The 25,599-nt window shown below is 42.5% G+C and overlaps 4 protein-coding genes across 10 annotated transcripts in view; 2 read left to right on the top strand and 2 right to left on the bottom strand.

Moving 5' to 3' along the window:
• LOC147136719 (uncharacterized) overlaps positions 1-3,320 on the bottom strand; it is a 54,361-nt gene extending 51,041 nt beyond the window's left edge. For 5 of the 7 annotated variants that reach the window (XM_086052662.1, XM_086052666.1, XM_086052663.1 and 2 more), the window contains exons 1-2: positions 3,077-3,320; positions 2,410-2,636 (exon numbers count right to left, since the gene is read on the bottom strand). In XM_086052662.1, coding sequence (XP_085908788.1) covers positions 2,410-2,636; positions 3,077-3,150 — 301 coding nt within the window. In that variant the 5' untranslated portion in view covers positions 3,151-3,320. Of the gene's footprint in view, positions 1-2,409; positions 2,637-3,012 lie in introns of all 7 variants that reach the window. The other 2 variants (XR_015089740.1, XM_086052667.1) reach the window with 1 other exon arrangement.
• Positions 2,436-9,925, top strand: creb1b (cAMP responsive element binding protein 1b). The gene is made up of 8 exons (XM_086052660.1): positions 2,436-2,604; positions 4,514-4,626; positions 4,816-4,962; positions 5,402-5,502; positions 5,801-5,952; positions 6,025-6,207; positions 7,014-7,167; positions 7,239-9,925. Exons 2-8 carry the CDS (start codon positions 4,522-4,524, stop codon positions 7,381-7,383), a joined length of 987 nt encoding a protein of 328 aa, XP_085908786.1. The 5' UTR covers positions 2,436-2,604; positions 4,514-4,521; the 3' UTR covers positions 7,384-9,925.
• An 874-nt stretch (positions 9,926-10,799) lies between these two features.
• On the top strand, positions 10,800-19,043 carry ccnyl1 (cyclin Y-like 1). Its single transcript, XM_086052244.1, has 10 exons — positions 10,800-11,937; positions 13,069-13,143; positions 13,246-13,289; positions 13,945-14,045; positions 14,133-14,168; positions 14,316-14,367; positions 14,444-14,563; positions 15,446-15,612; positions 17,564-17,726; positions 18,442-19,043. Exons 1-10 carry the CDS (start codon positions 11,775-11,777, stop codon positions 18,556-18,558), a joined length of 1,038 nt encoding a protein of 345 aa, XP_085908370.1. The 5' UTR covers positions 10,800-11,774; the 3' UTR covers positions 18,559-19,043.
• A 1,307-nt stretch (positions 19,044-20,350) lies between these two features.
• Positions 20,351-23,987, bottom strand: fzd5 (frizzled class receptor 5). Its single transcript, XM_086052337.1, has one exon. It carries the CDS (start codon positions 23,526-23,528, stop codon positions 21,828-21,830), a length of 1,701 nt encoding a protein of 566 aa, XP_085908463.1. The 5' UTR covers positions 23,529-23,987; the 3' UTR covers positions 20,351-21,827.
• Between the last annotated feature and the right edge of the window lie 1,612 nt (positions 23,988-25,599).

Below are 25,599 nucleotides of genomic sequence, written 5' to 3'. Positions count from 1 at the left end.
TTTGAGTCACAAGCGTGGTCACAGGACAAATAAAACTTGTATTTCAAGGCAACGCCGCAGGGAAAAAGTGAAGCGCTGTGACTACTTTCCGGTTACGTTCCACCTGAGAGACTCCACTTAGACTGCATTTAACTATGACATACGACATTACTTTCTTCTACGTCCACTTCTAAAGGTTGGATTTAATGAAAAGTTGTAAATAAAGTTGAAACATTAAAAACTCTTCCACGGGAAGAAGTAAAGCCACACGCATGTGTTGCTGTTGTTGATCATGTTTCGCCTCCCCTCCCGCACGTGCAACTTGATTTGGCTTCCAATGACTGCAGCATTGCTTACCATCGTAAAGTAAAGCGACGCGATTGTTCAAATCTCAAATGGGACATAACCGCACGTGCACGTACGCACACACTTGCGTCTACTTGCATTTTACACAACTGGCTGCAAATTCAAGGCTGTTCATTAGTCAGGCGGGGTCAATTCCTCAAACAATGTGTTTGGTGTCACAATAAAAAGCCTCTTTTTATGGCCTCGGAGCCGTAAAACGCTATTAAACAGATAAAACAGCCGCCAACGAGCATCAGGAGGATGGTAAAAGGAATTGCCTTGATAAACTCGGCGCATATCTGCGTCGTCCTCGCCTCTGTGGAGCTGAGAGTGGGGGGGGGGGGGTAGTGGGGGGGCAAGGGGGGGGGGGGGGTCTGCAGCTCGACAGTGCCACCATGAGGTGCTTGGGAGACTCCCGGGGAATGGTTGTGAATATTCAGCCCCCGAAGCCAGTTTCAAGTAGCAACATGAAATTTGGCATGCATGTCTTCTATCATGAGTAGACATGCAAAAGGCTCAAGAAGCCATGCCGGAAAACACGAGAGAAGTCTGCCATTTTGCCTTGACGGCGTTTTGGTTCTTTCGAGGGGTTCTTTGTTTTGGGGGAAAATTAAGCCCCTGAAACCACTTTGCAACATGAAATTTGACAAGCCTCTATCATAATGACCCACAAAAAATGTTTGCCATTTTGCTTTGTAGCGGCTGTTTTATGGTATTTTTGGCCAATTCCAATTCCTTCATTTTTTGGGGGGAAATTAAGACCCTGAAAGCTGTGTCGAGCGCAAAAACATAAATAGCAAAACACATACGCAAAAAAGTCAGGGTGTTGAAATGTGAACAATTTCACAAGATCAAATTTGAATCAAACGTCTTGAAAATCCAACACTTAAGCCAGTTACTTTCGGCTACATAATATTTGGTTGGCATGGCTATTATGAGCAGACCCACAAAATGTCTCAAGAAGCCATACGCGAAAAGACACAGTAAGTCTGTCATTTTGGTTCGAAGCGGCTACTTTAGGTTTATTATATTATTATTATATTATTAGGATTATTTTCAGGTGTTTGTCAAAGACGAACTCGTCCTTGAAATGTTGTCCAATGGCTATCAAATCTGAACCTTAGACGGCACAGAAGACAGATGGGTGATGCTAAGTTGGGAAGAGTTGGAGTTTTAATCATCGTGTGTAGGCTGAGCATGGCAGAAAACTTTGACGACTTGCCATAAAACACGAAACTGCTTGTAGTCTGCAGTGGGTGTAAAAGTGTACTGCATCATTATATGAGATGCGTCTAATGTTTTGAGCCACTGTGCCGCAATATACCTCTGGGTTGCTTGCAACTCCACTTAAATAAATGCCACACCTCATATTGATGCCTGCTATTTTCAACTCAGGTAAAATAAACAAAAATCACACAATTGATGGACAGCTGCTTGTCCTAATTCCATCTGTTATACAAACATTGGTACAACAAAAAGGCATTAGACTCAAAATTGTTCGTTGGTGTGAATATGACAGTGAATGCTTGTTTGTCCATGTGCACTTTAATTGATTGGCGACCAGTCCAGGGTGTACCCTGCCTCTTGCCCAAAGTCAACATGGGTAGGCTCCAGCTTACCCGCAGCCCTGATGAGGACACATTCTATTGAAAATGGATAATATGTTAAAGACCTCCTCTCCGTTAAATGCCTGGTTAAGTCAATAAAATTGAATGTAAAAAGAGTTCTATCACATTGTTGATCAGTAGAAGTTCATTTTGCATCACATACAGTAATTTCATTTCATTATTAACATGTGGTCGTTAAAACAAAAAACTATTGTTTCATAAGGCTAGCATGGACGACATGTGAAATTGGTCTTTTGCTGCCCTCTAAAGGCAACAATGAGTATGATCCACGCTTTCTGTCAAATGAACGCATATTTTTCTCTTTTTTTTAATTTAATAAATAACTATCTGTAACAAGTTGGACTTAAAATCAAATACATTGTGTTGGTTACATCGCAAAAAGTGTGCATTTTAACAGGAAAAAGGGCATGCTGGCTGTTCGGCTCTATCCGCGCAGCTTCGTTTTTTTCCGCCTCACCTCGGTAGAGAAACTTCGGCCATTTCCGGACGGCGTCGCCATCTGCTTCGCCTTGCCTGGATCCTTCTCTCCAATCTCCGTCTTGTTGTCGGCGGTGACGCGACGGAGGTGTAGCCTGACGCGGGCTCTTACGTGTCGGCCACAATAAAAGTGGAGCTCCGGAGGCCCGGGGAGCGACGAACGGAGTCTGTATCGGTAAGGACGGCTGAAGCAGGGACGCTTCGCGGCTGTGGGGAAAACGTTCGGTGTTGGTCGGGTTCGGCCCGAAGGAAACAAAGAAATCATGGCGGCTCGGTGGTGTTTTTTTTTTTTTTTTTTTTTTTTTTGAGCGGGATGCAGGGTGGGGAAGCTGCGGCTGTTTTTTTTGGGAGGGGGTGACTGGATCCAAAATTAACTTGGATGTTTTGAATTTTAATGGAATGCATGACGGTTTAGCTCGCGCTATTTGTACTGTAGCTAAGCAATTAGCATCAGCTAACAACGAAGCTAAGTTAGTATCAGGTTGCCGCTTTTTTTCCCCACAAATTACACTTTTAGGATATGAATTGCTTATTTTGGACTCATTTGTTCAACATTTCCTTACGTCACCACGGTTAAACCCACCCAAAATGTCCCTTCTGGTGGTCCGCCGCCACATTTCGTCCACTTCCTGGTGTAAAGCACGCACCGGAGCTCTTCAGTTTCCGACACCGGGCCGACAGGGCTGTGGTGACCGAGGGGGGCGTCACCCGAGCCGGCCATGTGGCTCGGCTGTCACCCGCCGCCTGGCGAGCGGTGGTGATGGTTGTTCTTCTTGTTTTTTGAAAAGTCGAGGGAGAAATGCGCAAAGCCAATCATGGCGCGCACAGCAGCCACGCAAAGAGTGAGCTCACCGCTATCACCATGATACACGTCACACGCAATGTACTGCATTAACATCCCTCTTCATTTTCACTGCACATCTAAATAACAGTCACTCAACGTTTTATGTTTTAAAATTATATACCCCGTTATTTTCTTCGGTAAGGGCAGCATGGTGTACCATTAGTGTTTAGCACGTCTGCCTCACGTTACTGCGGTTCTGGGTTCGAATCCAGATTTAAGTTTCCCTGTGTGGAATTTGCATGTTATCAGCGTGATTTCAGCGTTTTTCCTCTCACATTTGAAAAACATGCATGCCATGTTAGTTGAAGACTCCAATTGCACATAAGCAGGGTCCGACATGAAGCCTTTTATGGGTTGTGGCCAAGTTTTTGTGGCCCTGCCAGAACCGTAAATTGGTCCTGATATAAAACAATACTTAACAAAATTCATAATTATGTGTAAACATACCTGTGGATGAAATATAGTAGTGCTTTGTCTCAGTGGCAAAAATGCACACATGTAGCGCACGCTTTGCCAATGAATCAATGGAATGTGCACAATGGGGGTTAAAAGAGCAAAGATGATTGATCGATTTAAGTGGATAAAAATCAAAATCTGGAATATTAGATATTTTTAAAAAGCAAGAACATTTTGATTCCATCACATTTATTTATGAAATTTGTCCTGGTGGCCCAATCGAGCCGGCATCAGTGAAGTTTGGGTGGCCCGACTCAGTCAAGTGGTGGCCCCACTGTTAATGTCGGATCCTGGTCCATAAGTATGAATGCGAGTGAATGGTTTTGTCTACAGTATATGTGTGTGTATTGTAAGTCAGTTGATTGGCGACCAGCCCATTGTTGGGCTGTATGTGCTCTGACATTGACTGGAAAAAAGGACAAAAAAAAATGTCGTAAATCTGATATTGTTTATTGTAATACAGATTCATTTATTGCTTGTATTTGGTTTTAAAAATACATGGGAAGAGGACCTTGAGAAAAGAATCACATTTTAAATCAAAATCGCAATATTGAGGAGGGGGGAAAAAATTAGATTAATTTTCAAAATCGTGTAGGCAGCTATAATTGCGACCAGTCCATTTTATTTATTTTTTATATATGCCCTGCGATTGGCTTGTGACCACTCTAGGGTGTGTCCTCACTTAAGCTCACCTGCCACCCGAACGAAGACAAGCAGTTTAGAAAATGGATCTAATATTTTATTACATTACAATGATTTAATAGCTGTTTTATTTATTCCCCAGCTCAGCCAATGAAGATGGAGTCAGCGGCGGCCGAGGCTCAGCAGACGGCCGAGTCTGCCGACACAGAAAACCAGCAGCAGATCACGCCGGCGCAGCTCGCCACCTTGGCGCAGGTAACAGACCGTCACGACTTTGACCATTCAGATAATTCGATGTGTGCTGACGTCAGTCTGACAAAGACGCATTGCTTTCGACACAAATCTTGTGTTAAACTTCACACTATTTGCAGCACCTTGCGCACAGGTTGCATTCAGCTTCAGTTACCCTTCACTTGGTGGCCCCTTACATATATTTTCCTTCAGGCATCCATGGCAACAGGCCACGGCTCCGCAACGGGTCCCACGGTGACGCTGGTGCAGCTTCCAAACGGACAGACGGTCCAAGTGCACGGCGTGATCCAGGCCGCACAGTCGTCCGTCATACAGTCCCCGCAAGTGCAGGCTGTGCAGGTAATTTATAGATTTAATGTTTGCTATAGTCAGGCATCTCTAAGGACACCTACTAGATATTTTTACTTAACAGGGGCCCTCAACTGGCCTACGTACTTTATTCGTATTTCAATTTCGGAGCGTGCAATAAATACATCGATAGCAGAAATGAAGGTAAAGTTAAAATAAATAGATAATCAAATAGAAATGACAATTGCAAATTGTACATTTTAAGTGTTGTTAGCTCAATTATGAAGAATATTCATGACTGAGGAAATCTAAGATTCACATATTCCCTTTCAAGGGAAGAAGAACCCCGTCATCTAAAACGGTTTCAAAGTGTGTTTGTCACTTATTAACATTTCTGAATTAGCTAAGCAGGTATCCTAAAATGGTTGATATTAAAATGAATTAATCTATGCTTGGTTGTTGTGTGTGTGTGTGTGTGTGCGCCTTTTAGATCTCAACCATCGCTGAAAGTGAAGACTCGCAAGAGTCAGTGGACAGCGTGACTGACTCGCAGAAGCGTCGAGAGATCCTTTCTCGCCGACCCTCGTACAGGTGACGCTTACATATACTCATCCGTCTTGGTCTTGAGACTTTGTGAAGCAGCATGTGGCTCATTCCCCTGTTACTTTTGAGCGCCCTCTTCTGAGTAAACAGTTGTATGTTTGTGTTCACAAAGGACTGATAGTGTAAGTGTGACAACTACCCGTCAGAGGATTTAAATTTTTTTAAACATATGTTAAGAAAATTAGGAGGAAGGTAAAAACATTTTTTTTTTTTTTTTTTGCCAAAAGACACAAATTAACCCAGTGTCGCGTTCTCCCAGCTGATCTCTTTACTTTCGCCCCGACAGGAAAATTCTGAACGACCTGTCATCGGACGCGCCGGCAGTCCCTCGCATCGAGGAGGAAAAGGCGGAGGACGACATGGCGGCGGCGGCCACGCCCGCCATCACCACGGTCACCGTGCCCACCCCCATTTACCAGACCAGCAGCGGCCAGTACAGTAAGTTTCATCTCATGCGATATCATCTCGCCTCTGGTGGTCTTTCTAACGCGTTTGTCACATCGCCCGCAGTCGCCATCACGCAGGGTGGCGCCATCCAGCTGGCCAACAACGGCACCGATGGCGTTCAGGGCCTGCAGGCGCTCACCATGACCAACGCGGCGGCCGCCCAGCCCGGCGCCACCATCCTGCAGTACGCGCAAACCAGCGACGGCCAGCAGATACTGGTGCCCAGTAACCAAGTGGTGGTGCAAGGTGAGCAGGACGCCTCTACCCAGGTCTACACTGTTAAATCAAAATTGCCTTTAATTTGAAAGATTTTAAAGCAACAGTTGGCAAGGATTCGACCTTAATCATTTGTTTTCACAACTCTCTTGATGAAACATTGACTTACGACTAGTTGAATGGGACTTTTGTCATGCCCTGAGGGGGTCTGTATCGTTTTTACTGCCGCTGAGCAACTTTGAGGAGGGAGGGAGTAACCCTTGCACACAAAAAGAATACAAATTGCTTTACGGCATACGTCACTTCCTCCTTTCGCTATTAGGACGGAAGTCGGTTCGAACGTCTACGCGCTATTACTGGTGTCATGACAGAAGCCTTAAAACAAACAAACAAAAAAAAAGTATTGTTTAAACAAAATCAGATTCATTACCTCATCACTATTCATCTTTCACGCAGCCACTGGGAATCGAAATTTAATTCAATCCAATTTACACTGACGCTACGTGCTGGCGCGCATGGGAAATGTGCTTGACTTTTGTGAAAACACTATCGCTTTTGTCCGCATGGTGCCACCATAATCAACAAAAACTGACATGACACAGTGTTGCTTTAACCAAATTTTGTCTCTATTTTCCATCTTAAGAAACATACTAAACCTCATCAAACATTCCTTTTACAGTACACGGTTGTAAATGTTACCTCTTTGAAAGACCTCCTAAATCTCCAATCCAAGCATCTCAACTTGTTAACTGGGATTTACATTGTGGACTAATGACATCAAATCTGGATCATGTCTGGTTCTGTTTCCTGAATACTTATGTCATCCTCATTTCCAGCCGCCTCCGGGGACGTTCAGGCCTACCAGATCCGAGCGGCGCCGGCCAACGCCATCACCTCCAGCGTGGTCATGGCCTCGTCGCCCGCCCTGCCCACCCAGGGGGCCACCGAGGAGGTCACCCGCAAGAGGGAGGTCCGCCTCATGAAGAACAGGTACGGATACGGAAACCGGGTGCCCAGATTACTTCGGCAAGAAAGTTGTATCTAAGCATGTCTGCCAACAGAGAGGCGGCGCGCGAGTGTCGCAGGAAGAAGAAGGAGTACGTCAAGTGTCTGGAAAACCGAGTGGCCGTCCTGGAGAACCAAAACAAGACGCTCATCGAAGAACTCAAGGCTCTCAAAGACCTTTACTGTCACAAATCTGAGTAAATCCCCACACCCTCCAAACCTGGAACCACGTCCTTGCTTTGGGCCCAAGTAGCTTTTGTGCTCATTCAGTCTTGGACTGCTCGGGTTTCACTTGCCTCAACTTTTTCAGTATGTCACACTTGTTTTACCATGGGTCCATCTTTTGTATGGAAACGCAAAGAAGCGAACATCAGCGAGTTAGCAAGACATGAAATGGATGCTGATTCCGGCTAATGTTGTGACTCCAGTGAGGACCCGATTTTAGCTTTTAGCTTGAACCTACTGACCAGGTACCAAGTCATTTTGGCAGAACAGTCCTTGAAACCTGCTAACGTATATGTCCACTTTGGCTAAGGAATTAGTCAATGTGGTTCTGAATCCTAAGGGTTTTTTCCATATTATTTTAGCTTTAGCCGAAAACCCTATGGACCAGATATTCCCTTTGTCAAAAGAGATCTCAAACTCTTTAAACTTTAGCGCTGGTAGCGCAGGATCAAGTACCGGTAGTTGGTTTGTTCCAAAGTGATTTAAGCTTTTTCCCTAAACCCTCGGCCTGGTTCCAAGTCTGGTCGAGCAGGCTTTAAATGTGAACTGACTTTGGCGTAGACAATACAGGAACATATTATTGGTTTACTCCAAATTGCATCTCGAGATGATTTTAGCTTTTAGAGCAGGAATCGGGTCTAGAATAAGAGACGGACTGCCCAGGGCCCAGGGACGGACTGCCCAGCTCTGACCGCATCTCTTCTGGATGATTTCAACTTTTAACCTAAAGTCTAGATCAGGTTTGGTCCAATTGCATCTTCTGAGAAAGATTTGTAGCTTTTGGCCTAAACTGTAGATCAGGAAAGTTTGGTCCAAACACTAATGTAACATAAGGTAATCATAGTCATCAACAGTATGTGTGAAGCAAGAGCCCACGAACCATGAACTAAATCTGTTAGATTTTAAAACATGAGAGTATGTTGTGTATGGTTTGGTCCAATTACCGAAAATGAATTATACAAATAATTGTTGCTATGGTTACAAATCATGGACCCATGGTAGGCATTTAGACATGAGGGGGGGGCAAGCTTGGCCATGACAGTTTAAAGACTTACTGTAGAACCCGTTGGGAAGGACTACTTTCCTTGGGAGGACACCCCCGGACTCTTGAACCAGTCGGAAAGTCGACACACAAACAAAGTCCGCAGCATAACGTGACACTTTTAATGTAATTGTCAGACTGAGGTCCTTTTATTTCACTGTGTCCTTTTTGGACACCGTTTCTTTAACTTTTAAAGTAAAACCACCAGGTATGACCATTTTTTTTTACTCCATAACTGACTAAAGGAAAAGATCAATGTGTGATTTCAAACATTTGCATGAGTAACACATCCAGTCTTCTTATGTGTTTATTTTTTTATACGACGTTTGTGTACATAGACGCTACTGCATGTGTAGACTTGATGTATCTCTGTTTATTGATATATTTGTAACATACTGTACATCGGTGTGTATGTGTGTGAGCGCGTGTGTGTGTGCGAGGCCTAGCGGTCACGGCAGCTACGAGTTTGTTGGAGGTGTACACGGTTGCGGTGCCATATTTTTCTATTATTTTCATTATTCATGGTCTATTAGGCATACAGCCAAGTTTTTGTGTTTAATTGAGTCATATTATATCACCAAGACGCAAGCAGCTAATGGAAGCACAAATGTTCTTTCAAATGGACTCCTTTTGTCATTCATGTCCTATGAACTATGGGTGTGCAATTTTCATTGACAAATCAACACGTCAATTAATACAGGTTATTTCTTACTGCTCATTGGCTAGTCTAAATGTCAATCTTTACGCAAGGATCATTTGGCTACATCATCTATATTCTACTGGCTAGTCCACAAATCAATTGTTAGCCAGTTATTGGTTTGTTAATCAGCGCAGCCTACTCATTAGCTCATGGTCAGGTGGACACTGGTGGACCCGCCCCTCAAACTGTCAAATTGTCACTTTGAACCCCTGCACCATCAATCATTCACGGCTTTACAAATGTATTTTAAGTTTTGTTTGCAATTGTTTTATTTCACGATTAAGGAGCTTCAGCAGCAGTATTTTTATAGCTGATAGATTTTGCTATTGTACAGTAGACACGTCTTATTTGTAGTGTGAACAAGATGGCGGCTGTACTCTGGTTGTTGTAAGCGTGTTTCTCATGTCCGGAGGAGCTCTGATAAGTCATTATATATATATATATATACAGTATGGATGGGGGGGAAAAGTATACATGTATATATCAATGTGGTTTATTTTATTTGTAATCTCCACTCACTGTACTGGTGCTGGCTGGAAAAGGAAAATAATAACAGGAACATTTCTAGGAATTTTCTATCTTGATGACTTTCTATATGGGCCCCCTTTGCGAGTTATTCATTTTAAGAAGCGTTTCCTCGTTGAGGTCACCGTATGAGTTATTGTGCTCTTTGCAGAACAATAGCATAGCTGCTGATGATTACTATTCTTTTTTGTAAGCACTTATGTCGCAATAAACTGCACGAGCAGACGTGGAAATGACTCACATCAATCAAACGTGACAAATCTTTGTGTGTGTGTGTACTGTACAGGCAAACTATTTTATATTGTATTTATGTATTTAGAAACATTGGGGTTGGGGGATTCTGTTCCCCGTGTAAATCATTGCAAAAATCACTGCTCACAATACCAGTGTTAGAAAACTGGTCATTGGAAGGTTGTAAATCCAACAACTTGAATGAGATTTGGTCATGTGATATGGACGGTATACAAGTTTATTCTAATAATATGTCGCCCTTCTTGGAAAAAATGTTTTATTCTTGTGAAATTACCACTATTTTCTGGAAAATCTTGACTTTTTCTCGAAACAATTACTGTTCTATTGATTTATCTCTAAAAGTATTTTTCAGAAATATATGACTTTTCAACAATATTAATTTGAGACTTTTTTTTTATCTTGGAAAATAGACTAAAAAAGGACCAGGAATATTGTGACTTTCCTCGAAAAAAATACAATTTATTTCTTGAGAAATATGACTATCTTGTAAAAAAAATTTTCCATAAAATGCACAACTTGTTGTTTCTCATTGTACGACTTTTTACTTGGGGAAAAATAAGACATCTCGTAATACGACTTTTTCACAGAAAGAAAAGTATTGTACCTGCACTTTAAATTTTTATTTTAATTTTTTCAGAATTATTTATATACATAAAGGGGTAAAACTCCTATTTTAACTTTAAACAACGACTAATACTATTTTCCTTAAACTAAGAAGAATTGTTTTGATTGACAGCACAGGGTTCATTTCAGTAAAAAGGGTGTGACGCTACAAAAATAGCCTCTTGTTAAATACAGTTTGAAGGACAGCTCTCTTGGCCAATGCGCACCCTAGCAAAAATACTTGTTGGGATTCCCGACCAATAGGATCGATTAGAATCACGAGAGGGCGGAGCTAGACGCCTCTCATTGCAAAGCGGTGCTGCTGTGGTATGAACAGTAATAGCTACGAGATGGCGATTATGTGAGCTGTTTGGCCCAAAAAAAACTAGGACGGAGTTTGGAGGGTTTACAAAAGTTGCTGATGTGATGGAATACGAAGAGAAATCCTCCAGGATTTAATTTGATTTGGATACGTTGTCTTGCGGTGTCGGATTGCCCTCTTTTGGTCGCAGGAGGCCGCAGAAGCCTCGGGATGGATTTTTCTCGCTAGCCTGAAAGGACATCCGGAACTATCTGAAAAGTCGCTTAAAGCCTCTTAGCGCCATTTAACTACGTGAGGTACCGATATTCATTTATTTTCACTTTTATTTAATTACGTTATTAGTTTAATCAAGAAACGTCTCGCGGTCTTGGATTTTCCTTATGTTCTCGCTTTAGTCCACGGAAGGCCGCAGAAGCCTCGGTCTAGATTTATTTCGCAAACCCTGGAGGACACCTGGAAAGTCGCTTAAAAACAGTTTAGCAATAATTAACCTTACAGCGTGTTGAACGTTGTTTAGTTACATTAATTTATTATCTACACACGATCGAGTGTAATGTTTTACGTGATTAAAAGATCCCCAACCCTGCTAGTTCAATGAATGAATGAGGCCGGGGGACGTTTAGAACCACCCGCTTGCTTCATATGTAACATTACTTTTGATTGGAAAAGTCGTCCACATCATTATTGCCATCGGCCTTTTGGGGGGCCATTAACTCGGGACTTGTTGGCCGCCGCTTCCCTCGCAAATGGCAGCGGAATGCCGTCGCTGGGAGTTGGTGGACGGCGGCTGTTTAGCATGACGAGCTAATGGGATGCTAACACCGAGCCCTGCTGCGTGAGAGCGGGGCACCCGGCCGGAAGCAGCTAAGCGTACAAGGATTCGGACCACTTTGTGACACTGAGCGCACACAGCCCGGCCCGGCATGGGGAACACGGTGTCATGCTGCGTCTCCCCGGAGTCGAGCCCCAAGCTGCCATCCAGGCAGCCGGCGGAGCGGCTGGAGGAGTTCCTGACCAGCACGGAAGTCAGCGACGACAACAGCGCCCCGTACCTGCAGCACATCAGCGACAGAGAAGTTCCCGATGGTTCGTCAGTTATTATTTAAAAAAACAAAAACAAAAAACAAAGAAACGTTTTGTGAATTTCAATTTATTTGTTTGTCCGAAGCTTGTCGTACTAACTAACTATTTAAAAACGGGTTCTTGGCCGTATTTTGCCCACGCAGCGTTTTATGTAAACTGGATTTTTTTTACTTTCCACTCTTGTTTTGCCCATATTGCGTTTGCATAAACTGGGAATTTTGACTTTCTGCTCGCAAAATGTTGGAAAATATATGACCCAATGAGAATCGATAAGGAATCAGATCGATATGCATTATCGAAATCATAAATTTCGTATCAATTTCCATCCCTAACCATGACCGTTTATCCCTAACAAATTTAAACTCGCTACATGATTGGTGATATGACTGGAGTCTTGAGAACGCCAACTGAAAACATATGATCGCCACTGCCAGTAAGTTATAGGAGCAATTGTTTATGTTGCTATAAGTTCCACTTCTGTTTCTATGGGTATCATCACCCTGGAGGCCAGCTGTTTGAATATTTGAGTAGTGATGGTGCATTCAAGCCTCTCTCAAACATTCCTTCCAGCAAGTCATGCTTGCATATCATGAATACAGCGTGTCCACTTTAATCTGGCTATTGTTTACATAGCATTGCTAGTTTGGCTTGAGCTGGAGCAAGGCGGTGGAATATCAAGGACCTAAAATCAGCATAAAGAATATACTTGGAGGCAATTTTAAATGAGCCATGGTGGTAATTGCTAGATTCTCTACACTGCTTTTTGCATTCCTTCGAGCTAGTAGTTACTGTATGCGAAAAGCATCTATACTTCAACCTGAGTTCCATCCATGCACCAACATTTTTGAAAAGTTGGATGACGACTTCCAGAGAAAATACATTTTCTGTATCTACAAAAAAGACATTTTTGAGAAAATTCCACAGACACGGCGGCCACTTATGTTACCAGTGATAGCACTCCTAGTTCAGCTTTCCCTGAGTGAGTTTTGTCAAGAGTTGGTGATTGAGTGGTGGAATTTTAGCATCCTTTGTTTTCCAATACTTAAAAAAAAATGCACCATATGATAAACAAAACTTTTCATTCTGGTTAGTTATATATTATTATTAATATTATTTTTATTCTTATTTTTTTAGAGCTGGCCTTAGAGTCCAACCCGTCAGACCACGCCCGAGCCAGCACCATCTTCCTGTGCAAGTCCCAAACGGACGGTGAGCGAATGCTGTTTACTGCTGAACATACACTACTTAGCATGTCACATCTATGTATATGACATACTTGAAAAAAAATGTCTTTTTTGTTTTTATTGATAGTGCGTGACAGAAGGAAAAGCAACCACATCAACCACATCAGTCATGTAAGAGTTTTTTCACCCCATTGGAAATAATGGAAATAATCTTTCCCCTGGTCAAACTGTAGCCACCATAGAAGCTTTATAAATTTTGCATGGCAAGTAACATTTTAAAATTCTTAATTGTTATCGTGCCGAATTTTCTTGAAAATATGACTTTTTTATTTTTTCATGTAATGTTTTGGAAAGTTGAACCAGTAAAGATTTTTCTCAAACGGAATATGACTATTTTTGTAAGGTGACCACAATTTGATCTCAATTTCTTTTTCTCCCAAATTTTTATTAATTGCCCGTGTACAGTATTTTTTTCCCCTCATAATATTGTGGCTTTTAATCTCGAGAAAAAAGTTATCTGGTAATATTACAAATTTCACTCACAAGAAAATACATTTTTTGTTGAAAAAGTAGCACTTTTAGATCTAATATTACAACCATTTATAAAAATAAAAAAAAAAATACAGCTTTTTTTCTCGAAAATATCTTAGGTTATTCCCATGATATTCTTACTGTATCTTGGAAGAGTATGACTTTATTCCCGTCATATTCAGACATTTGCGTATAATTATAACCATCCCTTTTAGTCCATATTGCGTCAAAACAGTAAACGGGTTATTACCTGTCATACAAGTGTAAAAGTAAGCTAACCACCATCTGCGTGCAGGTGTCTCCCGGGCCGCTGTCCAAGAAGTACAGCTCGTGCTCCACCATCTTCATCGACGACAGCACTGTCAGCCAGCCCAACCTCAAAAGCACAATCAAATGGTGACCATGTGCGGATTATAAATGCATCATATTATAATAGCATTAAAAACACGCCGTAATCTTCCACGTCTTTCTGTCTGCCTCCAGTGTCACTTTAGCAATCTACTACCACATCAAGAACAGGTAGGTTCATACACCCTAGTGTATGAAGTAAGACGTTGCTTTACATATGTTGCTACTAATACTGAACTACTTAACGTGTAATGTATTGTATACTGTGCAAAGTAGCACGTGGAAGTGAGCGCCCATTGACAAGTGTGTCGTGTGCAGGGATTCTGACCGCTCTCTGGACATCTTTGACGAGAAGCTGCATCCTTTATCGGTGAGTCGGTCGACATCGTAACCAGCGCGTACACGGAGTCCATTTGTCATGTCGATATGTATTTTGCCACACGCAGAGAGAGGCGGTGCCAGACGAGTACAGCTGTATGGACCCCGAGCACAAAGTTATCTACCGCTTCGTCAGGACGCTCTTCAGTGCAGCACAACTCACTGCCGAATGTGCCATTGTCACACTTGTGAGTTTATTGCCCTTAGTTTTACAGATGGATTTTAGCTGTCATGGTTTATTTCGTTTTGTCATACTTTTCTACAAAGGAGCAGAAATTAATGAGCAGAACGGAGACTTTTGAAAAAAATATATGTATTATTGTACAGAGGGAGGGAGAGTGTTAATTATACCTGCAAATTGTACAAATACAGAACAAGTATTGCAGAAAGAGCGGCAAGTATACAAGAATAAAGTTTCAAGCTTACAAGAAAAGTAATTAGAAGAAAAAAATAAGTAATTTTATCAGTAAAGTCACAATATGAAATGAACTAAGTCGAAATTTCTTGGCTCTCCCAATACCATGATAATGACCAACAATATAATACAAGTGCTCTTGAAAAGGCATTTTCCTCCTATGGTACTTTTAACATTTTTATTCACATGTGTAACATTGCACCCAGTTTGAACTCAAATCTTGTGCTTACATAAAGGGAAAAAAACTGCACTTGAATAATGATTGGATAAAAATGTGTTGCGTCTAAAAGTTCAATGAAAAAAAAAACGGTTTGGAAGCAAAGACTTCTAAGTGATTAAATGCAAATGCTTTGTACTGAAAAGTGAAATACAGATCATCTTTGAGGAAAAGCGTTTCGGACACGTGCATCAGTGTCCAAACTACAACACTTGTAACACTTGGTCACCAGAGGGCAGCAAAACCTTGCAAAGGATTGTGGGTCTCATTTCAGCACATTGTTGCTGCTGGTTGCCTACAGTGTTTGTTGTTATTCGTAGCAATAGATTACCCTTTTAAATGTTCATCTTCTTCTTCTACTATTATTATTTTTTTATTAAAGTCAACTGCGTAAGTGAAAATGGAGATAGTGAAGGTGTTCCTTTCTGTGGAGCTCAGGTGTACCTGGAGCGTCTGCTGACGTACGCCGAGCTGGACATTTGCCCCTCCAACTGGAAGCGCATCGTGCTCGGAGCCATCCTGCTGGCCTCCAAAGTCTGGGACGACCAGGCCGTCTGGAACGTAGACTACTGCCAGATCCTCAAGGACATCACTGTAGAAGACATGTGAGTTGGGGAGGGGGGGGGACGCTTACTGCACGCTCACATGTAACGCTACAGGTACTTTTACTTCTGGGTACTTGTAGTCCCTGGAGAGAAAAAAGGACCACAGCCCAAAGATTCCTTGACCATATCAAAGTACTACTCTGGATTAGGTCCTGTAAAAATACTACATTTGAAGAGTAGTTTCTGCAGTCCTAACACACATTGATCTTTTTTAAAAGTCCATAGTTCCTAAAGAAAATTACTGCAGAGGAAATTCACTCTCTGTACAATACTGCTGCATTTTCACTTAAAAGTTCCAGCGCCAACAGGTTCCGATTAGATACGTTGTGAACGCTGCGGACTCTCACCCACATTTTCCTGGACCTGTTGAAAGCACGAGGGTTAGGGTTAGTTTGAGTGAAAATATTGTTTTTAAGCAATACTGTGTTAAAATAAAACACATTTTCATTGCAATTGCAAGACATATTGGCATGATGAAATAGCAATGTTCTGTATTGGCAAATACTAGAAATGTAAGCACTTGTACTCGTACTTGGTCTGGAAAAAGTGTTATCGTGCACCGCCGGTTAGTTATACGGACGTTCCTCAAGGTACACGCAGTAACAAACAAAGCGTGTGCGTGGGTGTGTGTGTTGTCCCTGCTTCATCTGAGACTCTTTGTGGATGAAGGATGAAGAGGGGGTTGTTTCGAGAGAAATGTGGGGTGGGTCTCAAGTGCTCTCGCTGCTTCCACATAATGGGCCTGCCTCTCGCCCACTCCATTAGTTGCCCACGGATACCACACGCACACACGCGCTCACGGAGTGGCCTCGGTACACCTTTTGGCGGCCAACAAAGCAAAAAACCTGGATGCGGTCTCCATGGCGACCGGTGCCCTCAGAGGCTGTGTGATGATGAAGAGGGAGGACCACGAAGCTTGTCGTCAAGCCCACATCGGTCTTGTCTTGCTTCATATTTATGGCTTATAAGTAAGATTTCAGATTCAAAATGGAGCCTGTGCCATACGCTAACAAGCTACAAGCCCTAGACAACTAGTAAATATGAAAACTAAAAGTGATGTAAAAAGTAATACAAAAAATAGTACTTTTGGGAGTATTTTTACAAGACAAATATTACGAGCAATAAAAGTACAAATATATCTTTGAAAAAAATAGAACAAGAAAAAAGGTTGTAATTTTGAGGCAAAAAAAAAAACCCTTTTCAAGCTATTGGAGATACAAAAGAAAGTAAAAATCTTACAAGAAAATTTACAAGTAGATGAAAACATTTTTTTGAATTCATTCGTCAAAAACTTGCACAAGAGCAAAAAGTTAAAAAAAGCAAAAAAAAAAATATTGCAAGTAAAAAGCTATCGATTTCTGACTAATTTTACAAGATGTTGTACATGTTATAGGTTAACTAATAGTAAAAGGAAAAAAAAATGTCAATGACATCATTGTCTAATTTTTATGTCCACTGTAGCTTCCCTTCACCTCCTTTGTTAATCGTATCATTGGCAACATGTTGATTGCGTGGACAGATTTTAATACACAAGTCAAGTACGTAACACTGTTGGCTTTCTTATTTGTATAAATAATTTTGGCTTTTGTGTGGGCGGGGCTTTAGCACCTGCCCCCAACAATCTATTCACGTGCCTGCTATAACTCGATATGAAAATCGGATGTCTAATCGTAACCATGCAAATAAAGACTCCACATTATTTTTGTGGGTTCAGAAGTGATAGTTGCCGAGCAGGCGATTGGGGTCCCTTGCATGCGACTCGAGTGGACGCACTCGGTGCAGCTCCAGTGCCACTCGAGGCGCTCATCTTTCCTGACTCCATTAGCGCGGTTAGCGTGAGCGTCCTCCACGTCGGCCGCCCGCCCGCCCGCCCGTAACCTGAGCCGGCCACTGGGCAGGCTTTTGAGCCTTCCCAGGCCTCAGCTGTGTGCTCTGGTCCCGCCCGCCGCAGGAACGAGATGGAGCGCCACTTCCTGGAGCTGCTCCAGTTCAACATCAACGTGCCGGCAAGCGTCTACGCCAAATACTACTTTGACCTGAGGCAGCTGGCCGACGACAACAACCTCAGCTTCCCGCTGGAGCCGCTCAACAACCAGCGGGCGCAGAAGCTCGAGGTAACGTTAACGTTCCTAACTGTCGTGCGAGCGTTAAAAAAACCAAAGATATTCACATTTTACAAGAGAGTCAAAATGAACAAACTAAAGTCAAAATATTGCCATGGTGAAAAGTCCTGATCTTTCCAGAGTAAAGTCAAAATATTACAAGACCTGGCGATAAATATATTATGTGTAATGTTTTATTATAATAATAAGAAGAAAGTTGTATTAAAACATTTTCATATTATTACAAGAAACACAGTTGCGATGTTAAGAGTAAAATTATTTTACAAAAAAGTTTGAATTTTTGGGGAAAATTTCAAGTATTGCCAGAATAAGGTCAGACAGAAAATATTAAATATCATTAATTTTACAAGGAAAAACACCCAAAAAGTTAATTTATGACTAATTTTACAAGAAAAAGGTGCAATTTTGAATAAAATCCCTTTTATGAATAGGAAAGAGTTTTGATTTTGAATAAGTTATGTTAACGTATTAAATAAATGATCAAGTCTTATCCAAATGTTACAACAGTTTTAAAATAAGAGTAAAAATATCACAAGTTTTACTTTCACACGGAAGTTATTTAATCAGCATCGTCTTATAAAAAAAAAAAAAACCTTGGCCCTGCTAATTAACTAAATGTGTTTTTCTAATGGTTATCCAAATTTGACTTGACTGACGTTTTCTGTTGTGACCGCGTGTTGTGTTGTGTTGTTGCGGCTGCATGCAGGCCATCTCCAGACTGTGTGAAGACAAGTACAAAGACCTGAGTCGAGCGGCCATGAGGCGGTCACTCAGCGCCGACAACCTCATCGGCATACGCCGCTCCAACGCCGTACTCTCGTAAGGCCACCGGATCCCCGCCCCTCCCCGCGTCGTCGTTACTGCTGCCAACTCCCGTTTAACGCAATTATTTTTATACCCTTTATTTATGTGCAACTCACCCTGGTCACATGGGCACCTCTCTAATGCCGTATAGTCGTTACAAAATAGCATTTTTGTTGGGAGAACTAAAGCGAGGACATGTAGAGGACTAACAGGTTCTTCACGTTTCCACATCATGGAAGACCAGGATTGACCTTACTACTGAAATGATTTTTAAATTCAGTATTGAACCCCCCCCCCAACTCTCCCCAAATATCTTTCTTCTCCCATCCCCAGTGAAGAAACTACAGTACATTCATGTAGAGCTACTGAGCGGACTCAACAGCATGAAAAAAAGGTTGGTTTTGCTTACTATGTAGGCTACTAGCTGTGAAAGGTCTCATTTTTAAATGGAAAACCCATTTGCAGATGGAGTATTTTAAAATAAACACTAATCATGTATACACACGGCCTGTTTGTTGTGCTCTTTGTCACTAAAGACCACGTTCTGCAGTGAAGTTTCTACTCCAAAATAAGACAAATTCAAGTAAAGAACTTGGAAAAAATAAAGAATATTGTGAGAATACTTAGTGGAGTAGAAAGGGGAAAATATTACAAGAAAAATGTAATATTGAGTGACTACCACTTGAGAAAAGTACAACTAGTAATGGGAAAGTCAATACAACAAGAAACACAGTTACATTGCTGAGAGTAAAATCACAAATTGGAATTTTATAATAAAAAAAAATTCCAGAAGGCGCAATTTGATTGTCAAATCGAAATATTGGAAGAAAAAGGTGGAATGTTACATGGAAACAAGAATCATTACTTCGGGAAAAAAATTACAAAATTATTTGGGAGAATGTTAAAATAATGCTTTTTTTAAAAAGGAAAACGCGTTCCAAGAAAGCCCCGTTAATGACGTAACATACAAAACCGCGGGACACAAGTTAACGTGGCATATATAGAATAGAATTTTTATTATGTGTCGCTATTGGGTGAAGAAATGAAATATTACCACTTTTAAGCTTTTTTTTGTTGGTTATTCAACGCCTAAATACGCAGCACAGTGATGTGTTACAACTTAAAAGAGATGCTTCGTTGTTCGCGCGATACCTTCACCGCAGTGCATCATGGGAGACTTCGCAGCCTGGAATTCGAGACTAATCCGTTCGCCAAAGGTATTTAATAAACTTATAAAATGACAAAATTCAAGTAGCTAGTTCAAATAAATTGACGTAGTCAAATTAAGTTTCATGATTAGATGATCACTGATTCAGTTATGAGTAATGAAATGAAATATCTCGTTTTTAAGCAATTTCACCTGTTCAATCAATGTTTAAAGACGTACCGCCATGATTCACGATTAGCAAATGGCAGTAGAGACCATTTCCACCAACATTTGCAAACTATTACATTTTCTTCTTTTTTAAATCTTGTCAAAATGTTTGTATTTTACCGAAGTACTTGAATTAAAACAGCACATTGGCCCGTTTTTCAAGGACATAGATATACGTCTGATTATGACGGTTTTGACGTGTAATACCGCTTTGTTCCTCAGGAGGACACCAACGAGCTACGTCACAATCGGTGAGTGTTGTCATGGAAATCTATATTTGGTTCGTTTGTTTGCGTTTCCTTGCGTCCAGACACATTATAGTCATGTTGGAAACTATGCAAAATGATAGAAAATCCAACCTGATGACATTTGAATGCTGATAAGAGCATATAATACAATTGAATAAAATAAACACAATGTGACACAATAGTTGCAAATATGTCGTATTTTAATCGGTCACTTCAACTGCCTGCAGAAAAATAACATTTCAAGGAATTCAATAAAAAGGACGTCAGTGGGGCCATCAGAATGCAAACCACTTATTCTGAGTCTTTTGACTGTCTCAGACCAAAAGAAAACCCCACCATAGTGTTAACGAAGTGCTTGTTTTATACCAAAGTCTGCACAATTTTTATAAAAACAAATATACAATAAAAAGAAACGTAAGTGGATTTAGTGAGTGTTGTGACCGTTAAACACCGACATTTTTCATTGTGGCAGAACATGGGGAAAATTTGTTTTTCATGTACTTTTGATGTGAAATTGAATTTGTAAGATGGGACAATTAAAAACATCGACATATACCAGCACAACCTTTTGATTTCAGGTGATTTAAAACGAGCAACAGCAGAATGTCAGGTGGAAAATTATTTAGATTTTTTTTAAACCTGATTCCAGAACCTTCAGGCAGCCAACTCAACATCAGCATTGGTCAAATACTAATGAACATATAACGGTTTAAAAAAAAAAAAAAAAGCAATTCCATACGACAGTCCATTTACATTTCTGGCGAGTTCAGATGAACAACAGCTGAATTTCAAGCAGCAAATTTATGATTCATTCTTTTACTCTGATTGTGAAACCCTTCACATCGAGTCAACAATGGCATTGCTCAAATATGTATTTACATGAAACTAGTAACATACATTACTGTATTGTTTCTTCTCTATAATTGAAATTTCTCCATCAAATGAAAACTCTGCTCCTGTCCAACAGTCCGTTTAGATTTATGGTGATTTAAGTGGAGCAACTGCAGAATTTCAAGTGGCAAATTATGAATCAAATTGAAGATTTTGATTCCGTAACCTTCAGTACATTGAGTCAGCATCGGCATTGTCCACATATGAATGAACATAAAACTAGTCAGCCGACTGACTGTTTTGTTTCTTGCGTGAAATACTTTTATTAATTTAAATAAATGGCTCTTGGCACAAGTGGCCATTTACATGTATCCTAATTGAAACTGGGCAACTGCAGAATTTAAAGTGGGAAATTATTAACCATTTTACAAAAGCTGACTCTGGGACTGTCAGACAGTCGAGGAGACATCGGCATTAGCCAACTAGACATAAACATAAAAAGAGTCACATGACTAAGGTTTGTTTCCTATTGGTCTGAGTGTGGGCAATCATGTTAAGCAGTTCCTCTTGCCACCAGCAGATGGCGCTGAAGGCCCAAAGCAATTACTGAAACCTGGATTATAAACTCAAGTTCAATATTCTTTACTTTTATGTACACGTTCATAGTCCAAGACCAGAAGCAGGACTTGGATGTTGTGGCAAAACCTCTTTCAATATTTACATCAATAAATAAAGTTTAGTCTGTGAGTGCGTCAGGAAGTACTGGCTCCAGTGTGGCTCCATGGACCTGAAGATCTGGACCCTCTAGTCCCAGGTTTAAGGACTTATGAAAGTTCATATATGAGACGGAGCTTTATGGTACATTCCGGGAACGGGTCCCGTTAAAGCGGCGGCGGCCTCTGCGTACACAGGGGGTGGGGCTGCCATCTTGTGCGGCCACCAGGGGCAGCACCGTGCCAGAAACCTGCGCCAGGTCTCCAAGGTCTTCCCAGACCAGATCCAGACCCCCGACGTGATGCCCACCACCAAGCACATAAAGTACTTGAGCATGAAGACGGCGTAGTCGGGTCCGCCGCCCACTCGCTGGCGCTCGGCGGCGCAAGAACATGCCAGCGCCCGGTCCCAGTCGGGGCGGCGGTGCTGCTCGTAGACCAGGCAGGCCACCACCACCGCGGCAGGCACTGTGTAGAGCACCCCGAAGAGTCCGATTCGGATCATGAGGCGTTCCAGTTTATCGGTCTTGGTGCCGCCCTGCTTGATGATACCGCGGATGCGGAAGAGCGACACGAAACCAGCCAGGAGGAAGAGCGAGCCGGCGAACAGGTAGACCACCAAGGGAGCCAGGACGAAGCCTCGAAGGTTCTCCAGGCTTTGGTTGCCCACGTAGCAGATGCCGGCCACCGGGTCCCCGTCCACGGCGCTGAGGGCCAGAACCAGAACGGTCTTGACGCTGGGGACCAGCCAGGCGGCTAAGTGGAAGTAGTGGCAGTACCCCGCGATGGCCTCACTCCCCCACTTCATACCCGCGGCCAGGAACCACGTGAAAGACAAAACCACCCACCAGATGGAGCTGGCCATGCCGAAGAAGTAGACCAGCAGGAAGACCAGGGTGCATAAAGCAGGACCACCCGTATCGTAGAGAACGTGGGACCGGTCCGCGAGGGGGGCGCACGCCACCCGCTCGTGCCCGGCCACCAGCCGGATGATGTATCCCAACGACACAAAGAGGTAGCAAGTAGCCAGGAAGATGATCGGTCGCTCAGGGTACTTGAAACGCTGCATGTCCAGGAGGAAGGTGGCCACCGTGGTGAGGGTGGACGCGAAGCAGAACGCCGCCCACAGCCCCACCCACAGGGTGGTGAAGGTTTGCTCGTCCTCCGAGAAGTACGCCTGGTGGCACGGCTGGGCGCAGTTGAGAACGGGCCCCGTGCGGACCCGCCCGTACAACGGGTGCGACTCCCTTTTGATGGGCACCAAGGGCTCCCGGCAGCGGCACTCCCGCTCACTTTGCGCCGGGGCGTTTGCTCTGAGGCGATTTTTGGCCGTGGGTTTGGCAAAGGGCGGCGGCGGCGGCGGCGGCGGGCGGGTGGTCGCCTCGCTCCCGTTCTGGTCCATGCAGAGGGCGTCGCCGCCCAGTCGAGGAAGACGCTCGCAGCTCATCCGCTCGGGCCACTCGAAGCCGTACTGGCTCATGAGGGGCGAGCACCCACGTTTGGCCCGTTCACAAACCGAGCGGCACGGCGGTAGGGGCTTGCGGTAGTCTGGCAGACAGATGGGCGTGTACATGCTACACAGGAAGAACAGCAAGTCCGGCGAGCAACGGATCCGGACCAGGGGCCAGAACTGGTGCACCTCCAGGCCCACCTCGTCCTGGGTGTCGTGGTTGAACTGGTTGGGCATGTAGGTCAGGTTGTAGCCGATGCCCCGGCACATGGGTACCGTGATGGGCTCACACGAGATCTCCTTGGAAGCTGCATGGACCCGGGACCCGCTCTGGATCAGCAGGACCAGCAGGAACCTCATCGTCAACTCCATTTAATCCAAAAGTGCTCTTAGAGTCTTGCGGTCTTGGGGTCCATTCAAACCTACCAAAATGATCTTTGTCTTATGCTCTTGAAAGGTTGATTTAAAACCAAAGCAAAATTGTTTATAATCATGTGCCCTTGAAGTCCATTCTCCCGCGCAAAGTCTCTGATTGATTATTAATCCACGTTAAGGAAAAAAATATATATATATATGTATATATACTCCTCCTAAATAAACGGAGAATTCACACCGTGCCAACTAAAATCCACCGAGTACTGGGAGAAAAAAACCCAAAGGTCTCGCGTGACGTCGTCATCCACGCTCACGTGCAGCTTTCAAACAAAAAAAAAGTAAACTCCTCAACAAGACAAACTTGTTGGGTTTTCCCCCCGCCTCCTAGTCCGGCGGCTTGCGACGTCCCACCTCATCCCTCGTACCACACGCGTCCCCTCAGGTGCGAACCCCTGCACGGACTGAACTAACTCAACGCGCACTGACCGCCTCCTGCATGACTGGTTGTCCGCTGCCTTCAGGGACCCTCGGACGTAGCGATTACCACGTCACGACGCTCACGCACAACCCGCGGACATGTCATTTTAATTCATAAAAATAAACAAATTTTGTCTAAATGAAATAGCGCATCATTTGCATGATTGCTTGTGGGTGAAAAAAATACTTTGAACGTTTTGCATTCAGTATCTACGGTGGATTTAAAGGGAGGAAAACACGAAATGTGCTTTCTTTCCCTCAAAGGCATCGCTTTTAACTGAGTGTACCTGAACGGCTGCTTGTTTCAACGAGGCTTTAACTACTGCACCTGATTGCAGCACTTGTTGTAAAAATGTTTTATTGTAACAGTGCTGTAGGTGCCATTTACTAAGCGCGCTTGAACCTACCAGTTCATTCCAAAATTAGGTTTTCTTGATTGTAACAGGGCGTATTTTTCGGAGAATTTGAACGCGCCAGCAGTTCATTTTAAAAGAATATATTTGACTTATTTTAACTCATATATTTTCCTTGTTTTAACAAGGTTTAGTTGTCTTTTGAGTAGTAGACCTAAACTTATCAGCTGCATGTCTAATTCTGTATGGTTTCTTAATTTCACTTGACTTTATGTGACTTTACGCGCACCCGGACGCACCAGCTGCGTCTTGTGTTTCATGACTATCCACCCGGGTGGAAATGACTGAGCAGCACCTGAATGCACCGGTTAATGGATGACTGACACTGATGAATGAGTAGCCGTCAGTTAACTTTGTTGTAAAATGTGTTTGCAATACAAACAAAATTAGCAAACAGTAATGATCTTTTCTTTACGAAAAACATTTTAGGGTTTGACTTGACCACATGTGTTTCAAGTAAAAGTAGAATGTAATTAAAGTAAGAAATGTACGAGTTGGTGTTAACTGTGGCCTTTGCGAGGGTGTTAAGGCTTCGGGTTCAAAGGTTAGGGTTGGGCGGCTCTGTATGTTTGGTCGCAGGTTCATCTTGTTTGACTCTCAGGTGACTTTGGTGAAAGGAAACATGAATCACGACGTTTGTGATTTCCCAGCTTCGCCTTTGACTTAAGTCAGTGTTGAAATGTCCCATTTTTGCAAATGACTCAGGAAAAAAAAAAAAAAACTCCCAATTTATTTAGCAGAAAATGATTGGTTTTACTTTTAATGATTAACAAAGCTTAGTCTCTTTGCACAAACACACATACACAAATTTGCACGCGCACACAAACACTGCTGACAAATTTAAAAAAATGCTTTTAAAAAAAGAAACTACACATGCACAACAAACTATGAATTAGTGAAAATGTCCTTCATTTTCGTCTTTGTCAATTAATAACTAACATGAGTGTTTTGGGGCCGATTTTATATGCATTTGGTTTTGCTGAAGAAGGAAGGAGCAGTCAGTTGAGAATTGTACTTTACTTTATTAAACAACTGACTTTTTTTTGCACTTGACAGTACTCTGTTAAAACAAAACTTCATAAAAACGAAGCTAAAGTGAAGCATTTTCGAAAAATAAAAATGAATACAAATAGACAAACCTGCTCAAAATGAATTCCAACAAACTGAAATTAAAAAAA

Source organism: Filicampus tigris, chromosome 14 (genome assembly GCF_054856515.1).
Source record: "Filicampus tigris isolate MCC_2025a chromosome 14, RoL_Ftig_1.0, whole genome shotgun sequence".
In the NCBI taxonomy this organism is placed as follows: domain Eukaryota; kingdom Metazoa; phylum Chordata; class Actinopteri; order Syngnathiformes; family Syngnathidae; genus Filicampus; species Filicampus tigris.
This window is presented reverse-complemented; position numbering and strand designations above follow the sequence as displayed.